A 16,265-nucleotide genomic window follows, 5' to 3' on the forward strand; every position below is an offset into this window, starting at 1 on the left:
TTTTGTTGTCTGATAACGTTTATTTACTACATTCTCTGAACTTTAAAAAACATGAGGAATACAACATGTATTGGAATAACAATAGAGCAATAACATAAAATGACAACTTGAGAATAAATGAACACAGTGAGAGATTTAACAAACGGGCCCAACAGAAAAGACTGTGCTGAGGTTGAAGGCTTCTTTACACTGCCAGTCACCACAATGTATATTTCCTTCAACAATGACCACAGTAACACATATTTTAGAAAAATATAACATTACAAATAAATATCATAAATATAAAAGCACTTTAAGGGGAAAGAATGAACACGTGTTTCAGAAAAAAACTCCGGAAATATCTTGTTAAAATATCTTGTTAAAATATCTTGTTTAAAAAAATCTCTTATTTCTTGTTTCCTGTAGTCATCAGGTCCTCCAGACAGGTAGCGCTGTCAAACCTGAAACCTTCTATGATCAGAATGTCTCCATCCTCCTCGATGCTGGCATCCCACATCCTAATCATCTGGTCGCGCTGTCACAACATCGATACACACGTAACATGTAGCAAAATACAACACGGCGGCCGTCATTCATCTCATTGAAAATAGTCAATCATTGATGTATGTAACGTGTCTGCAGAAACATCCTAATAGCAGTGGATACTGGATACCCAGGAGATGAGTCAAATACAGAAGTTACTAGAACCTAAATGTCTCTACCTTGCCCTGGTTGTCCTGCTGGTTGGAGCATTGTCTGAGCATCCTCTCAATGGCATGCATTAACCTCTGAGCCTGAAACAACACTGACACACAGTCACACGGGGGTCACATTTATTTATTTATTTACCGTTATTTTACCAGGTAAGTTGACTGAGAACACGTTCTCATTTGCAGCAACGACCTGGGGAATAGTTACAGGGGAGAGGAGGGGGATGAATGAGCCAATTGTAAACTGGGGATTGTTAGGTGACCATGATGGTTTGAGGGCCAGATTGGGAATTTAGCCAGGACACCGGGGTTAACACCCCTACTCTTACGATAAGTGCCATGGGATCTTTAATGACCTCAGAGAGTCAGGACACCCGTTTAACGTCCCATCCGAAAGACGGCACCCTACACAGGGCAGTGTCCCCAATCACTGCCCTGGGGCATTGGGATATTTTTTAGACCAGAGGAAAGAGTGCCTCCTACTGGCCCTCCAACACCACTTCCAGCAGCATCTGGTCTCCCATCCAGGGACTGACCAGGACCAACCCTGCTTAGCTTCAGAAGCAAGCCAGTAGTGGTATGCAGGGTGGTATGCTGCTGGCTATAATGCATGATGCATTAACCTCTGAGCCTGACTCAACACTGACACACAGTCACAAGGGGGTCACATCATGCATTAACCTCTGAGCCTGACTCAACACTGACACACAATCACACGGGGGTCACATCATGCAACACAGAATCAACACAGTATCACCACAGATCTATTCGGACAACAGCATAGCACCATCTCCATATATCTGAATTTATTTTTCTGCCTATTTCAAATATGAAACTTATTTCAAATATGAAACTGACTTCAAATATGAAACATTAGAACCCAATTCTGGGACAATTCTGAATGCCATTAAAAAACAAATGCACCATGTTCAAAAAGACAGTGATCGGGTGAAAGTATCTCAGAGACTCTATTAATGCAGTTATTCAGATGTAAGTCTACTCACATTCCTGAGGCTGGAAGTGGCTGATCTGCAGTCTCTCCTCACATCCCATCTCCCTGACCTTAGCCACCTCCTCCATCGCCACCTCATACGACTTCCTCATAGCACCTCTCATGTTCCTGTATTTGGGCTACGCCGAAAAAACACTTTGATTTTGTTTCTCAGACACAGATTTAAGCCTAGTTTTGGAATTTAAAATTTTCATTAGAGATTCTCCATTGAGAGGTTTTATTCTAGTTTAGGACCAGGCTAAATCTGTGTCTGGAAAAACCAGCTCAAAACGTTTCAGATGTTTTAAATTCCCTCCAAGATAAGAGTATGTCTCGTCATATCACTGAATCTTTCATCTCTATGGGCCTTCACTAACTAACATTAAACTGGCAAACAAAGAAAAAAGATACATACTTTAGTGGAGGAGGTGTGGTAGAGTTCGACATGCTTGGCAGCAGCCCAGTATCTGGTGTGAGGTTTCCCCAGGAACTCAACATGGTAGTGCTCCACATAACCCTCGCTGTCCAGCCTCACATACTCCTCCACGTTGGGGTCTGGACTTAGAATGGCTGGCCACCTGGAGAGAGCAACAATGATTAGTTAACGCTTTATCTGACACGGGTATGGATGAATTCAATAGAACTTACTGTAGTAGTTAAGGGACGGTTTTCATGGAACTAGATGAAACCTATTTCTGGATTAAAAAGCCCTTCAGGCCTAGGGTTAGTGCCTGTTTTCATGGAACTAGATTAAACCTACTTCTGGACTAAAAAGCCCTTCAGGCCTAGGGTTAGTGCCTGTTTTCATGGAACTAGATTAAACCTACTTCTGGACTAAAAAGCCCTTCAGGCCTAGGGTTAGTGCCTGTTTTCATGGAACTAGATTAAACCTACTTCTGGACTAAAAAGCCCTTCAGGCCTAGGGTTAGTGCCTGTTTTCATGGAACTATATTAAACCTACTTCTGGACTAAAAAGCCCTTCAGGCCTAGGGTTAGTGCCTGTTTTCATGGAACTATATTAAACCTACTTCTGGACTAAAAAGCCCTTTCAGGCCTAGCCTTGATCTGAGTCCTGGAAACGGGCACATAAGCACAAACAGCCACCCATCCCGTACCATGGCCAGTTGCATCCTTTCACCAGCACCAGGCTCCCGACAGGAAGCAGGAAGTACACCACCTTCAGGCCATGTTCCTTGAACTGGGAGTTGTTGGGGAAATGGCCCTGAGGGATGCTGCAGTGGCTGAATAGAGGGTCTGGGTTCATATGACAGCGCCAGGACTTGTCATGGTCCAGCTCAGCCACCGCTTCATCACCCTTTGGTACCAGTCTCCACTTCAGGCATCTGGGAGACTCGCACTGGACCCAGGTCTTGTCTGCATAGTAGGATGTTTCATCCTCATTGGCATTCCGGTCTGGAAGACTCATTTTTTTTTACAGCTGAACTGAGCGATCTTGGCTGACCTAAACAAGCAAACACAAACATATTGGCTAGCTAGCCCATCTGATATTGTCATAGAGAAAATAAATCATTAGTGTCAGCGGTCTATAATGTATTTGCTAAGACTACTTGCTTGCAAATATTTTTAAATATACTGAGCTACTAGCTAGACAATGAATGAATGTCCTTTGCTAACAGATCCACACATTTAGATCGTCATGATTCTAGCTAACGTTAGCCAGCTGGCTAACAACATTCTAGCTTTGGATAAAAGTATTCTTATTAGCACCTAGCTAACGTCCGTCTTCGTTCAAGTCGTTTCTAGATATATTGATAACTGGCTGGCTAGCTATCCCCGAATAAATGTATATAACCTTACACAGATTGAATTGCAAATGTGTATCACTACTACTAGCGAATTTAGCAAGCTAGCTCTCCAATTTATCATTTTGCTAGCTACCCGGCAAAGGCAAAATAATCGAGTGTCGAACTTTGCGGGGGAGAGGTCAGCAGAAGCCCGAGACCAGAAATTATGTTCATGTCATAAAAATAAAATAGTATGAATACACATTATATTGTTTCTATAATCTCTAGCCCATAGTTTGGAAGCTTTTCAAATATTATAGTATTCATCCGAGTAACATATCTAGTTACAACCAGATTAATAGTTTTTTAAAGTCGAGGATGACGTCGGGGCTTTTATTTTGAAAATCACTTCACCCCGGAAGTTTTGAAAGTGACATTTCACATGACGGTGGATGTTTCCTGGTTCATGGTTATTCACAAATATATTATATATCGAAAACATATAAAATAACGATTTACAACCGATATATATTTTGGCATCACAGTCGTCCTGTAAATTGGTACCAAACCATGCTCGGTAGATACACAACGTGATATCGTCGAAAACAACATCAACAAGGTAAAATAAGCTAACGCGGCTAGCTAGTATCAATTGATCATCAGCTGGCTGCGTATTCTTGTATCGTTTAGCTGCCAGCTAACTGCTATAAGACTGCCATCGCCAACTGGCTCACAGTTGTAAGGTCTAGATTACCAATTTAGCACGCTAGATAACACAACAGTCTTTAGTTTGGGTTGATCCATATTGAATAATGGCCTGTCCCGAGTTGCTAGCTAGCGATGCTAACGTCCTTCGAAATGCTGATGTTTTGATTTTGCCTGGTGTGGTGGAAAGGGACGTGTTTATTTTATGACAACCTGATATATTTACTAATTGTTTTAACCGATAATAATGGATTATGGTTTTAACTAATGGTTTCAGATATATATTGATAGATATATTGATTTCAACAAGTGTCGTGACATACAACATTGGTTTTGCTTTCTCTTTTTGACGCAACAGTTCCTTAGCTCTCACTTCCGTTATCGTGTAACATTGCGACACAACATCAGGAGTCTGTGTATTGGGAATCCAACCAATACACAGACTCCCGATGTTGTGTCCCAGAGCTGGTTATCTTGGTGTCTTGCACAAGTAGCCAAGCCCAACGCAGCTTGTTATGGCTAAGATAAGAAAGAGAGAGGAGTTTAACTGGCTCCTCCTATTTATTTTTGTACCTAGACCCTTTCTCTGCATTTTCAAACGAGTGACGTCAACTCATCGCTAGAATCTCAATCCTGGACTTGTAGCACAACTGGCATGGCACACAACGATTGTCATTCTAAAGTTTGCTGGAAATAAACACATTTGTTCCCAAATATATGCAACTCTATGTCAAACTCTATGTCATTATTGTATTGTCTTAGTTGTGTATAACTGACTCCTGGGGTCTACTCTCTGCTCTCTACTAGCTAGGCCTGGCATGGAGCTTGGCATTATTGTATTGTCTTAGTTGTGTATAACTGACTCCTCGGGTCTACTCTCTGCTCTCTACTAGCTAGGCCTGGCATGGAGCTTGGCATTATTGTATTGTCTTAGTTGTGTATAACTGACTCCTCGGGTCTGCTCTCTACTAGCTAGGCCTGGCATGGAGCTTGGCATTATTGTATTGTCTTAGTTGTGTATAATTGACTCCTGGGGTCTACCTCTGCTCTCTACTAGCTAGGCCTGGCATGGAGCTTGGCATTATTGTATTGTCTTAGTTGTGTATAACTGACTCCTGGGGTCTACCTCTGCTCTCTACTAGTTAGGCCTGGCATGGAGCTTGGCATTATTGTATTGTCTTAGTTGTGTATAATTGACTCCTGGGGTCTACCTCTGCTCTCTACTAGCTAGGCCTGGCATGGAGCTTGGCATGGAGGCAGTGGAGGATGACATCTGCATTCTGAAGCACGAGACGGCGTACGGTGGAGCAGGAGAGAGCCCCGTGTCCGTGTGTGCCGGGGACGAGTCTGTAGCCTCCCACTTTGCCCTGGTCACAGCGTACGAGGACATCAAGAAGAGGCTGAGAGACACGGAGAGAGAGAACACACTGCTGAGGAAGAGAGTCAAACAGCTGGAAGATAAGGTACAGGCTTTCATTAAGACACAACAGTCAGCTGACAGTCAGCTGACTCAGCACCCAAAATAGGTTGGTAGTAAACCTTCTCTGCTCTAACAACTTCATACCTTGATACAGCAAGTAAGTTCTCAGCAGTAGCAGTAAAATACAACTTTATTATCCCGATTAGGGTCATAGATTTTTTTGGGGGGGAGACAAATAAACCCTCAGATGGTCAAAGTAGATCTAGCTGTATTGTCAGGGGTTGTTCTCACAGTAAAACATTGTCACTTATCAATGTGTTGAGGTCATCCTGTTCTTGGAGAGGCTTGCATCATGAGATTCAACAGCTGTGTGTTGTAACCTGTAGCTGTGTGGTTGTCACCTGTAGCTGTGTGGTTGTCACCTGTAGCTGTGTGGTTGTCACCTGTAGCTGTGTGGTTGTCACCTGTAGCTGTGTGTTGAAACCTGTAGCTGTGTGTTGTAACCTGTAGCTGTGTGGTGTAACCTGTAGCTGTGTGTTGTAACCTGTAGCTGTGTGTTGTAACCTGTAGCTGTGTGTTGTAACCTGTAGCTGTGTGTTGTAACCTGTAGCTGTGTGGTGTAACCTGTAGCTGTGTGGTGTAACCTGTAGCTGTGTGGTGTAACCTGTAGCTGTGTGTTGTAACCTGTAGCTGTGTTGTAACCTGTAGCTGTGTGTTGTAACCTGTAGCTGTGTGTTGTAACCTGTAGCTGTGTGTTGTAACCTGTAGCTGTGTGTTGTAACCTGTAGCTGTGTGTTGTAACCTGTAGCTGTGTGTTGTAACCTGTAGCTGTGTTGTGACCTGTAGCTGTGTTGTGACTTGTAGCTGTGTGTTGTAACCTGTAGCTGTGTGTTGTAACCTGTAGCTGTGTGTTGTAACCTGTAGCTGTGTGTTGTAACCTGTAGCTGTGTGTTGTAACCTGTAGCTGTGTTGTAACCTGTAGCTGTGTTGTAACCTGTAGCTGTGTGTTGTAACCTGTAGCTGTGTGTTGTAACCTGTAGCTGTGTGTTGTAACCTGTAGCTGTGTGTTGTAACCTGTAGCTGTGTGTTGTAACCTGTAGCTGTGTGTTGTAACCTGTAGCTGTGTTGTAACCTGTAGCTGTGTGTTGTTAGCTGTAGGTTGTAACCTGTAGCTGTGTTGTAACCTGTAGCTGTGTTGTAACCTGTAGCTGTGTTGTAACCTGTAGCTGTGTGTTGTTAGCTGTAGGTTGTAACCTGTAGCTGTGTGTTGTAACCTGTAGCTGTGTTGTAGCTGTGTTGTAACTGATGACGTGTGGTTGTAACCTGTAGCTGTGTGTTGTAACCTGTAGCTGTGTTGTAACTGATGACGTGTGGTTGTAACCTGTAGCTGTTCAGGCCTGAAGCTCCTTCCCCTGAAGGACCCCAGTACGTCAACAAGGCCTTCAGTGCCTACCGTGGCATCTACATGGAGAAGGAGGACCTGCAACTGGAGCTAAATAAACTGGTATGTACAGTCCACTAAGTCCAGCTGGCATGGACAGTCCACTAGGTCCAGCTGGCGTGTACAGTCCACTAGGTCCAGCTGGCGTGGACAGTCCACTAGGTCCAGCTGGCGTGGACAGTCCACTAGGTCCAGCTGGTGTGTACAGTCCACTAGGTCCAGCTGGTGTGTACAGTCCACTAGGTCCAGCTGGTGTGGACAGTCCACTAGGTCCAGCTGGTGTGGACAGTCCACTAGGTCCAGCTGGTGTGGACAGTCCACTAGGTCCAGCTGGTGTGGACAGTCCACTAGGTCCAGCTGGTGTGTACAGTCCACTAGGTCCAGCTGGTGTGTACAGTCCACTAGGTCCAGCTGGTGTGGACAGTCCACTAGGTCCAGCTGGCGTGTACAGTCCACTAGGTCCAGCTGGCGTGTACAGTCCACTAGGTCCAGCTGGCGTGTACAGTCCACTAGATCCAGCTGGCGTGTACAGTCCACTAGGTCCAGCTGGTGTGTACAGTCCACTAGGTCCAGCTGGTGTGTACAGTCCACTAGGTCCAGCTGGTGTGTACAGTCCACTAGGTCCAGCTGGTGTGTACAGTCCACTAGGTCCAGCTGGTGTAGACAGTCCACCAGGTCCAGCTGGTCAAAAGCAGTATATCCTCCTGCTTCTCTGACTCTTCCTCTCTTTATCCTGTCTCTGTGTAACTGTCTCTCCTCCTGCTTCTCGGACTCTTCGTCTTTTACTCTTCATCATATCTCTCTTTCTTTAACTGTGTTTCTCTAGAAGAGGGAGAAGAGTGAGTCTGAGAGGCTCCTGAATGAGCAGCTGCAGGCCAAAGAGATGGAGCTGCTGCAGTTGAAGACTGAGATGGAGACCAGCCAAGGTACTTTAATGAGCAGGGACTTAACCTCAGCCAAGGTACTTTAATGAGCAGGGACTTAACCTCAGCCAAGGTACTTTAATGAGCAGGGACTTAACCTCAGCCAAGGTACTTTAATGAGCAGGGACTTAACCTCAGCCAAGGTACTTTAATGAGCAGGGACTTAACCTCAGCCAAGGTACTTTAATGAGCAGGGACTTCACCTCAGCCAAGGTACTTTAATGAGCAGGGACTTAACCTCAGCCAAGGTACTTTAATGAGCAGGGACTTAACCTCAGCCAAGGTACTTTAATGAGCAGGGACTTAACCTCAGCCAAGGTACTTTAATGAGCAGGGACTTAACCTCAGCCAAGGTACTTTAATGAGCAGGGACTTAACCTCAGCCAAGGTACTTTAATGAGCAGGGACTTCACCTCAGCCAAGGTACTTTAATGAGCAGGGACTTAACCTCAGCCAATGTACTTTAATGAGCAGGGACTTAACCTCAGCCAAGGTACTTTAATGAGCAGGGACTTAACCTCAGCCAAGGTACTTTAATGAGCAGGGACTTAACCTCAGCCAAGGTACTTTAATGAGCAGGGACTTCACCTCAGCCAAGGTACTTTAATGAGCAGGGACTTAACCTCAGCCAAGGTACTTTAATGAGCAGGGACTTAACCTCAGCCAAGGTACTTTAATGAGCAGGGACTTAACCTCAGCCAAGGTACTTTAATGAGCAGGGACTTAACCTCAGCCAAGGTACTTTAATGAGCAGGGACTTAACCTCAGCCAAGGTACTTTAATGAGCAGGGACTTAACCTCAGCCAAGGTACTTTAATGAACAGGGACTTAACCTCAGCCAAGGGACCTCTCAACCCTGATGTTCAATGTTTCCCCCAGACAAGCCAGAGTGTTCATTGTTCAACTCTCTCTACCCTCATGTTCAATGTTTCTCCCAGACCAGCCAGAGTGTTCATTGTTCAACTCTCTCTACCCTCATGTTCAATGTTTCTCCCAGACCAGCCAGAGTGTTCATTGTTCAACTCTCTCTACCCCGATGTTCAATGTTTCTCCCAGACCAGCCAGAGTGTTCATTGTTCAACTCTCTCTACCCTCATGTTCAATGTTTCTCCCAGACCAACTAGAGTTAAAGAAGTAGAGGGGGGACTGATGTCACATGACCCAGAAGTGACAACGTGTATTCTAACCGTGTGTGTGTGTGCGTGTGTTCTCCCTCCGTAGTGATGAAGTCTCTAACCAGTAGTCAGGACTACTGGCAGGTGGACAGGATCAACAGTGAACTGAAGGTCCATACTCTGCAGGAGGAGTTGAAGAGGATGACTCTGGAGAAGAACCGACTGCAGGAACCCTGTGGGGTAAGACTATGATCTGTTGACCTAAAAACCCGGTGAAGGTCTGTTGACCTAAAAACCCGGTGAAGATCTGTTGACCCAAAAACACGGTGAAGGTCTTGTTGACCCAAAAACCCGGTGAAGGTCTGTTGACCCAAAAACCCAGTGAAGATCGGTTGACCCAAAAACCCGGTGAAGATCTGTTGACCCAAAAACCCGGTGAAGGTCTGTTGACCTAAAAACCCGGTGAAGGTCTTGTTGACCCAAAAACACGGTGAAGGTCTTGTTGACCCAAAAACACGGTGAAGGTCTTGTTGACCCAAAAACCCGGTGAAGGTCTTGTTGACCCAAAAACCCAGTGAAGATCGGTTGACCAAAACCTTTGTTTTGAGGTCCATGAAGACACATTGTGGAGCAACCAGAATGCCTGTGTAGTTTTGCCGAGCTTCTCTTTTCCAGACGTGGTCCTGTGAACTACGCTCTTATTCTAGGGTTTCATTTATAACTCTTTTGATGACCTCCTCTTCCTAGGATTCTTCTGGAACTGACGGTGACCAGAATCACGTGGAGTCTAACCCCAGGTATGTCCCTCATCTCCTCAGAATACTCCTTCAGGTTTGACACCAGGGGAAAATCTCACTAAATTAATTTGGAAGCAGAATTTAGCCCCATTTGAAACACCTGTCATAGTGTAGATACCATACACCAGCCACCAGGTGGAGACAAAGCTTTGTTTTACCTCAGAGCCAGGTAGATCTGTCTGTAGTTTACCTAGCAACAGGGTTTACTTTCAATAAGAAACTCGTCTGAGTACTGGGACATGCCACTCAGACAGACAGATCGTACTAGAATAGACGAGGATACATGCCACAGAAATTCAAGGCATCAGTTCAACTCACTGGTCTCACTGGCTCTATATACACTCACTAGTCTCACTGGCTCTATATACATTCAAACTCTTTCACACTCTTTACATACGTTGCTGCTAGTCTGTTTATTATCTATCCTGATTGCCAAGACACTTTCACCCCCACCGACATGTACATATTACCTCAATAACCTCAACTACCTGGTACCCCTGCACTGTGACTCTACTCCTTGTATATAGTCTCATTACTACCTGGTACCCCTGCACCGTGACTCTGTACTCCTTGTATATAGTCTCATTACTACCTGGTACCCCTGCACTGTGACTCTACTTCTTGTATATAGTCTCATTACTACCTGGTACCCCTGCACCGTGACTCTACTTCTTGTATATAGTCTCATTACTACCTGGTACCCCTGCACCGTGACTCTGTACTTCTTGTATATTGTCTCATTACTACCTGGTACCCCTGCACCGTGACTCAGTACTCCTTGTATATAGTCTCATTACTACCTGGTACCCCTGCACTGTGACTCTACTTCTTGTATATAGTCTCATTACTACCTGGTACCCCTGCACCGTGACTCTGTACTTCTTGTATATTGTCTCATTACTACCTGGTACCCCTGCACCGTGACTCAGTACTCCTTGTATATAGTCTCATTACTACCTGGTACCCCTGACTCTGTACTGATACTCCTTGTATATAGTTTCATTACTACCTCGTACCCCTGCACCGTGACTCTGTACTTCTTGTATATAGTCTCATTACTACCTGGTACCCCTGCACCGTGACTCTGTACTTCTTGTATATAGTCTCATTACTACCTGGTACCCCTGCACCGTGACTCAGTACTCCTTGTATATAGTCTCATTACTACCTGGTACCCCTGCACTGTGACTCTACTCCTTGTATATAGTCTCATTACTACCTGGTACCCCTGCACCGTGACTCTGTACTTCTTGTATATAGTCTCATTACTACCTGGTACCCCTGCACCGTGACTCAGTACTCCTTGTATATAGTCTCATTACTACCTGGTACCCCTGCACCGTGACTCAGTACTCCTTGTATATAGTCTCATTACTACCTGGTACCCCTGCACTGTGACTCTACTCCTTGTATATAGTCTCATTACTACCTCGTACCCCTGCACCGTGACTCTGTACTTCTTGTATATAGTCTCATTACTACCTGGTACCCCTGCACCGTGACTCTGTACTGGTACTCCTTGTATATAGTCTCATTACTACCTGGTACCCCTGCACCGTGACTCTGTACTTCTTGTATATAGTCTCATTACTACTTGGTACCCCTGCACCGTGACTCTGTACTGGTACTCCTTGTATATAGTCTCATTACTACCTGGTACCCCTGACTCTGTATACTACCTGGTACCCCTGCACTGTGACTCTGTACTCCTTGTATATAGTCTCATTACTACCTCGTACCCCTGCACCGTGACTCTGTACTCCTTCTATATAGTCTCATTACTACCTGGTACCCCTGCACTGTGACTCAGTACTCCTTGTATATAGTCTCATTACTACCTGGTACCCCTGACTCTGTATACTACCTCGTACCCCTGCACTGTGACTCTGTACTCCTTGTATATAGTCTCATTACTACCTGGTACCTCTGCACCGTGACTCAGTACTCCTTGTATATAGTCTCATTACTACCTGGTACCCCTGCACCGTGACTCTGTACTCCTTGTATATAGTCTCATTACTACCTGGTACCCCTGCACCGTGACTCTGTACTCCTTGTATATAGTCTCATTACTACCTCGTACCCCTGCACCGTGACTCTACTCCTTGTATATAGTCTCATTACTACCTCGTACCCCTGCACCGTGACTCAGTACTCCTTGTATATAGTCTCATTACTACCTGGTACCCCTGACTCTGTATACTACCTGGTACCCCTGCACCGTGACTCTGTAGTCCTTGTATATAGTCTCATTACTACCTGGTACCCCTGACTCTGTATACTACCTGGTACCCCTGCACCGTGACTCTGTACTCCTTGTATATAGTCTCATTACTACCTGGTACCCCTGCACCGTGACTCTGTACTCCTTGTATATAGTCTCATTACTACCTCGTACCCCTGCACCGTGACTCTACTCCTTGTATATAGTCTCATTACTACCTGGTACCCCTGCACTGTGACTCTGTACTGCTACTCCTTGTATATAGTCTCATTACTACCTGGTACCCCTGCACTGTGACTCTACTCCTTGTATATAGTCTCATTACTACCTCGTACCCCTGACTCTGTATACTACCTGGTACCCCTGCACTGTAACTCTGTACTCCTTGTATATAGTCTCATTACTACCTGGTACCCCTGACTCTGTATACTACCTGGTACCCCTGCACCGTGACTCAGTACTCCTTGTATATAGTCTCATTACTACCTGGTACCCCTGCACTGTGACTCTGTACTGCTACTCCTTGTATATAGTCTCATTACTACCTGGTACCCCTGCACTGTGACTCTACTCCTTGTATATAGTCTCATTACTACCTCGTACCCCTGACTCTGTATACTACCTGGTACCCCTGCACTGTAACTCTGTACTCCTTGTATATAGTCTCATTACTACCTGGTACCCCTGACTCTGTATACTACCTGGTACCCCTGCACCGTGACTCAGTACTCCTTGTATATAGTCTCATTACTACCTGGTACCCCTGACTCTGTATACTACCTCGTACCCCTGCACTGTAACTCTGTACTCCTTGTATATAGTCTCATTACTACCTGGTACCCCTGACTCTGTATACTACCTGGTACCCCTGCACTGTAACTCTGTACTCCTTGTATATAGTCTCATTACTACCTGGTACCCCTGCACTGTGACTCAGTACTCCTTGTATATAGTCTCATTACTACCTGGTACCCCTGCACCGTGACTCTGTACTCCTTGTATATAGTCTCATTACTACCTCGTACCCCTGCACCGTGACTCTACTCCTTGTATATAGTCTCATTACTACCTGGTACCCCTGCACTGTGACTCTGTACTGCTACTCCTTGTATATAGTCTCATTACTACCTGGTACCCCTGCACTGTGACTCTACTCCTTGTATATAGTCTCATTACTACCTCGTACCCCTGACTCTGTAGACTACCTGGTACCCCTGCACTGTAACTCTGTACTCCTTGTATATAGTCTCATTACTACCTGGTACCCCTGACTCTGTATACTACCTGGTACCCCTGCACCGTGACTCAGTACTCCTTGTATATAGTCTCATTACTACCTGGTACCCCTGACTCTGTATACTACCTGGTACCCCTGCACTGTAACTCTGTACTCCTTGTATATAGTCTCATTACTACCTGGTACCCCTGCACTGTGACTCAGTACTCCTAGTATATAGTCTCATTACTACCTGGTACCCCTGCACTGTGACTCTGTACTCCTTGTATATAGTCTCATTACTACCTGGTACCCCTGCACCGTGACTCTGTACTCCTTGTATATAGTCTCATTACTACCTCGTACCCCTGCACCGTGACTCAGTACTCCTTGTATATAGTCTCATTATTGTTATTTTATTGTGTTACTATTTCCTTTTTTTTTATTTAGTAAATGTTTCATACTTAAACTCTGCATGATTGGTGAAAGGGCTGGTGAAGAAGCATTTCACTGTAAAGTCCACTACAGCAGTTGTATCAGGAGAGTTTGACAAATACAAAAGGGATTTGATCTAATTTGGGAACGTGGCGTAGACCTCCAGTACATTATTATGTCCACTAGTTGGCGCTACAGACCCAGAGTTTCATTCATAGAGAACCAAAGTAATAGCCTTTTAATCACACCGAACAGGGCGCTACAGACCCAGAGTTTCATTCATAGAGAACCAAAGTAATAGCCTTCTAATCACACCGAACAGGGCGCTACAGACCCAGAGTTTCATTCATAGAGAACCAAAGTAAAAGCCTTTTAATCACACCGAACAGGGCGCTACAGACCCAGAGTTTCATTCATAGAGAACCAAAGTAAAAGCCTTTTAATCACACCGAACAGGTGCCTGTCTGAAACAATCCCTTCTCCATCCTGTGAATCTCACAAGAGGACATTTTTTAAGCCGAGTATCTTTTTTTAAATGTAACGTTTGAAAAGCACTTGGCAAATAAATATATTATAATTCTGTAGAGAATCAGTACCAGACAAGCTTTTGACTAGTTTTGTGTGTGTATCTAATATATATATATATATATTTATCTCATCTCATTGCTTAAATGTATGCATAAATAAGACCTTATAGATGCCAAGTCTTGGTCATGATATGGTTTTTCAGACAAAATAATCAAGAGGGAGATGCGACGTCCAAGAAATTTTAGCAATTACACTTCACATCGGGTTCAGTTAGAAAAACAGCAGAAAAATATTCAGCTCAGTGAAACCAATAGCAAGTGATTGGAACATGACTATGAATGAAGGCCGGGGTCTCTCTGCTGCGTCCGGTTTAGTCAACGTGTTCATGAGATCTGTGCTCCTCTATAAAGTCTGTCTTACAGGTGCTGCTGCCAACATCACGTTTCTGACTCCCCTTTAGGATGTTCAAAACATCTGGTGCATCTTCACTCTATATCATCACAAATATGCCTTTAGGTCTTTGCGTTAATGGTTAATGTTGAAGGATTTTTCTTCTATTATTATTTAAATAAATGTGTTTATTTTAATATTCTGGAATTGCTTGGAGAAGCAAGAGTGTATATAGAGCCAGTGAGTGTATATAGAGCCAGTGAGTGTATATAGAGCCAGTGAGTGTCTATAGAGCCAGTGAGTGTCTATAGAGCCAGTGAGTGTATATAGAGCCAGTGGGTGTATATAGAGCCAGTGAGTGTCTATAGAGCCAGTGAGTGTCTATAGAGCCAGTGAGTGTCTATAGAGCCAGTGAGTGTCTATAGAGCCAGTGAGTGTCTATAGAGCCAGTGAGTGTCTATAGAGCCAGTGAGTGTCTATAGAGCCAGTGAGTGTCTATAGAGCCAGTGAGTGTCTATAGAGCCAGTGAGTGTATATAGAGCCAGTGAGTGTATATAGAGCCAGTGAGTGTCTATAGAGCCAGTGAGTGTCTATAGAGCCAGTGAGTGTATATAGAGCCAGTGAGTGTATATAGAGCCAGTGAGACCAGTGAGTGTATATAGAGCCAGTGAGACCAGTGAGTGTATATAGAGCCAGTGAGTGTATATAGAGCCAGTGAGTGTATATAGAGCCAGTGAGTGTCTATAGAGCCAGTGAGTGTCTATAGAGCCAGTGAGTGTATATAGAGCCAGTGAGTGTATATAGAGCCAGTGAGACCAGTGAGTGTATATAGAGTCAGTGAGTGTACATAGAGCCAGTGAGTGTATATAGAGCCAGTGAGTGTATATAGAGCCAGTGAGTGTATATAGAGCCAGTGAGACCAGTGAGTGTATACAGAGCCAGTGAGTGTATATAGAGCCAGTGAGACCAGTGAGTGTATATAGAGTCAGTGAGTGTATATAGAGCCAGTGAGACCAGTGAGTGTATATAGAGCCAGTGAGTGTATATAGAGCCAGTGAGTGTATATAGAGCCAGTGAGTGTATATAGAGCCAGTGAGTGTATATAGAGCCAGTGAGTGTATATAGAGCCAGTGAGTGTACATAGAGCCAGTGAGACCAGTGAGTGTATATAGAGCCAGTGAGACCAGTGAGTGTACATAGAGCCAGTGAGACCAGTGAGTGTATATAGAGCCAGTGAGTGTATATAGAGTCAGTGAGTGTATATAGAGTCAGTGAGTGTATATAGAGCCAGTGAGACCAGTGAGTGTATATAGAGCCAGTGAGTGTATATAGAGCCAGTGAGTGTATATAGAGCCAGTGAGTGTATATAGAGCCAGTGAGTGTATATAGAGCCAGTGAGTGTATATAGAGCCAGTGAGTGTATATAGAGCCAGTGAGTGTATATAGAGCCAGTGAGTGTATATAGAGTCAGTGAGTGTATATAGAGCCAGTGAGTGTATATAGAGCCAGTGAGACCAGTGAGTGTATATAGAGCCAGTGAGTGTATATAGAGCCAGTGAGTGTATATAGAGCCAGTGAGTGTATATAGAGTCAGTGAGTGTATATAGAGTGTTTCCACAAATGTAAAAAAAGAAAACAAACAAAAA

At 44.5% G+C, this 16,265-nt stretch overlaps 2 protein-coding genes across 6 annotated transcripts in view; one reads left to right on the forward strand and one right to left on the reverse strand.

The window, feature by feature from the left end:
- On the reverse strand, positions 1–5,427 carry LOC129838153 (zinc finger CW-type PWWP domain protein 2-like). 4 transcript variants are annotated; one of them, XM_055904909.1, is made up of 6 exons: positions 5,342–5,427; positions 2,796–3,142; positions 2,096–2,258; positions 1,694–1,820; positions 702–784; positions 1–514 (listed from the first exon to the last, which is right to left on the reverse strand). In XM_055904909.1, the coding sequence occupies exons 2-6, from the start codon at positions 3,104–3,106 to the stop codon at positions 386–388; spliced, it is 813 nt and encodes a 270-aa protein (XP_055760884.1). In that variant the 5' UTR covers positions 3,107–3,142; positions 5,342–5,427; the 3' UTR covers positions 1–385. The 4 variants fall into 4 exon arrangements, with proteins under 4 accessions (XP_055760884.1, XP_055760883.1, XP_055760882.1 ...); XM_055904908.1 differs by lacking the exon at positions 5,342–5,427 and adding an exon at positions 3,499–3,847; XM_055904907.1 differs by lacking the exon at positions 5,342–5,427 and adding an exon at positions 3,409–3,847.
- azi2 (5-azacytidine induced 2) overlaps positions 5,369–16,265 on the forward strand; it is a 25,013-nt gene continuing 14,116 nt past the window's right edge. For both annotated transcript variants that reach the window (XR_008756825.1, XM_055904906.1), the window contains exons 1-5: positions 5,369–5,593; positions 6,938–7,054; positions 7,818–7,917; positions 9,136–9,269; positions 9,777–9,826. Coding sequence is in view for 1 of the 2 variants with exons in the window: in XM_055904906.1 (XP_055760881.1) it covers positions 5,369–5,593; positions 6,938–7,054; positions 7,818–7,917; positions 9,136–9,269; positions 9,777–9,826 (626 nt within the window). In the remaining variant the exon portion in view is untranslated. The remainder of the gene's footprint in view (positions 5,594–6,937; positions 7,055–7,817; positions 7,918–9,135; positions 9,270–9,776; positions 9,827–16,265) is intronic.

Source organism: Salvelinus fontinalis, chromosome 38 (assembly GCF_029448725.1).
Source record: "Salvelinus fontinalis isolate EN_2023a chromosome 38, ASM2944872v1, whole genome shotgun sequence".
NCBI lineage: Eukaryota > Metazoa > Chordata > Actinopteri > Salmoniformes > Salmonidae > Salvelinus > Salvelinus fontinalis.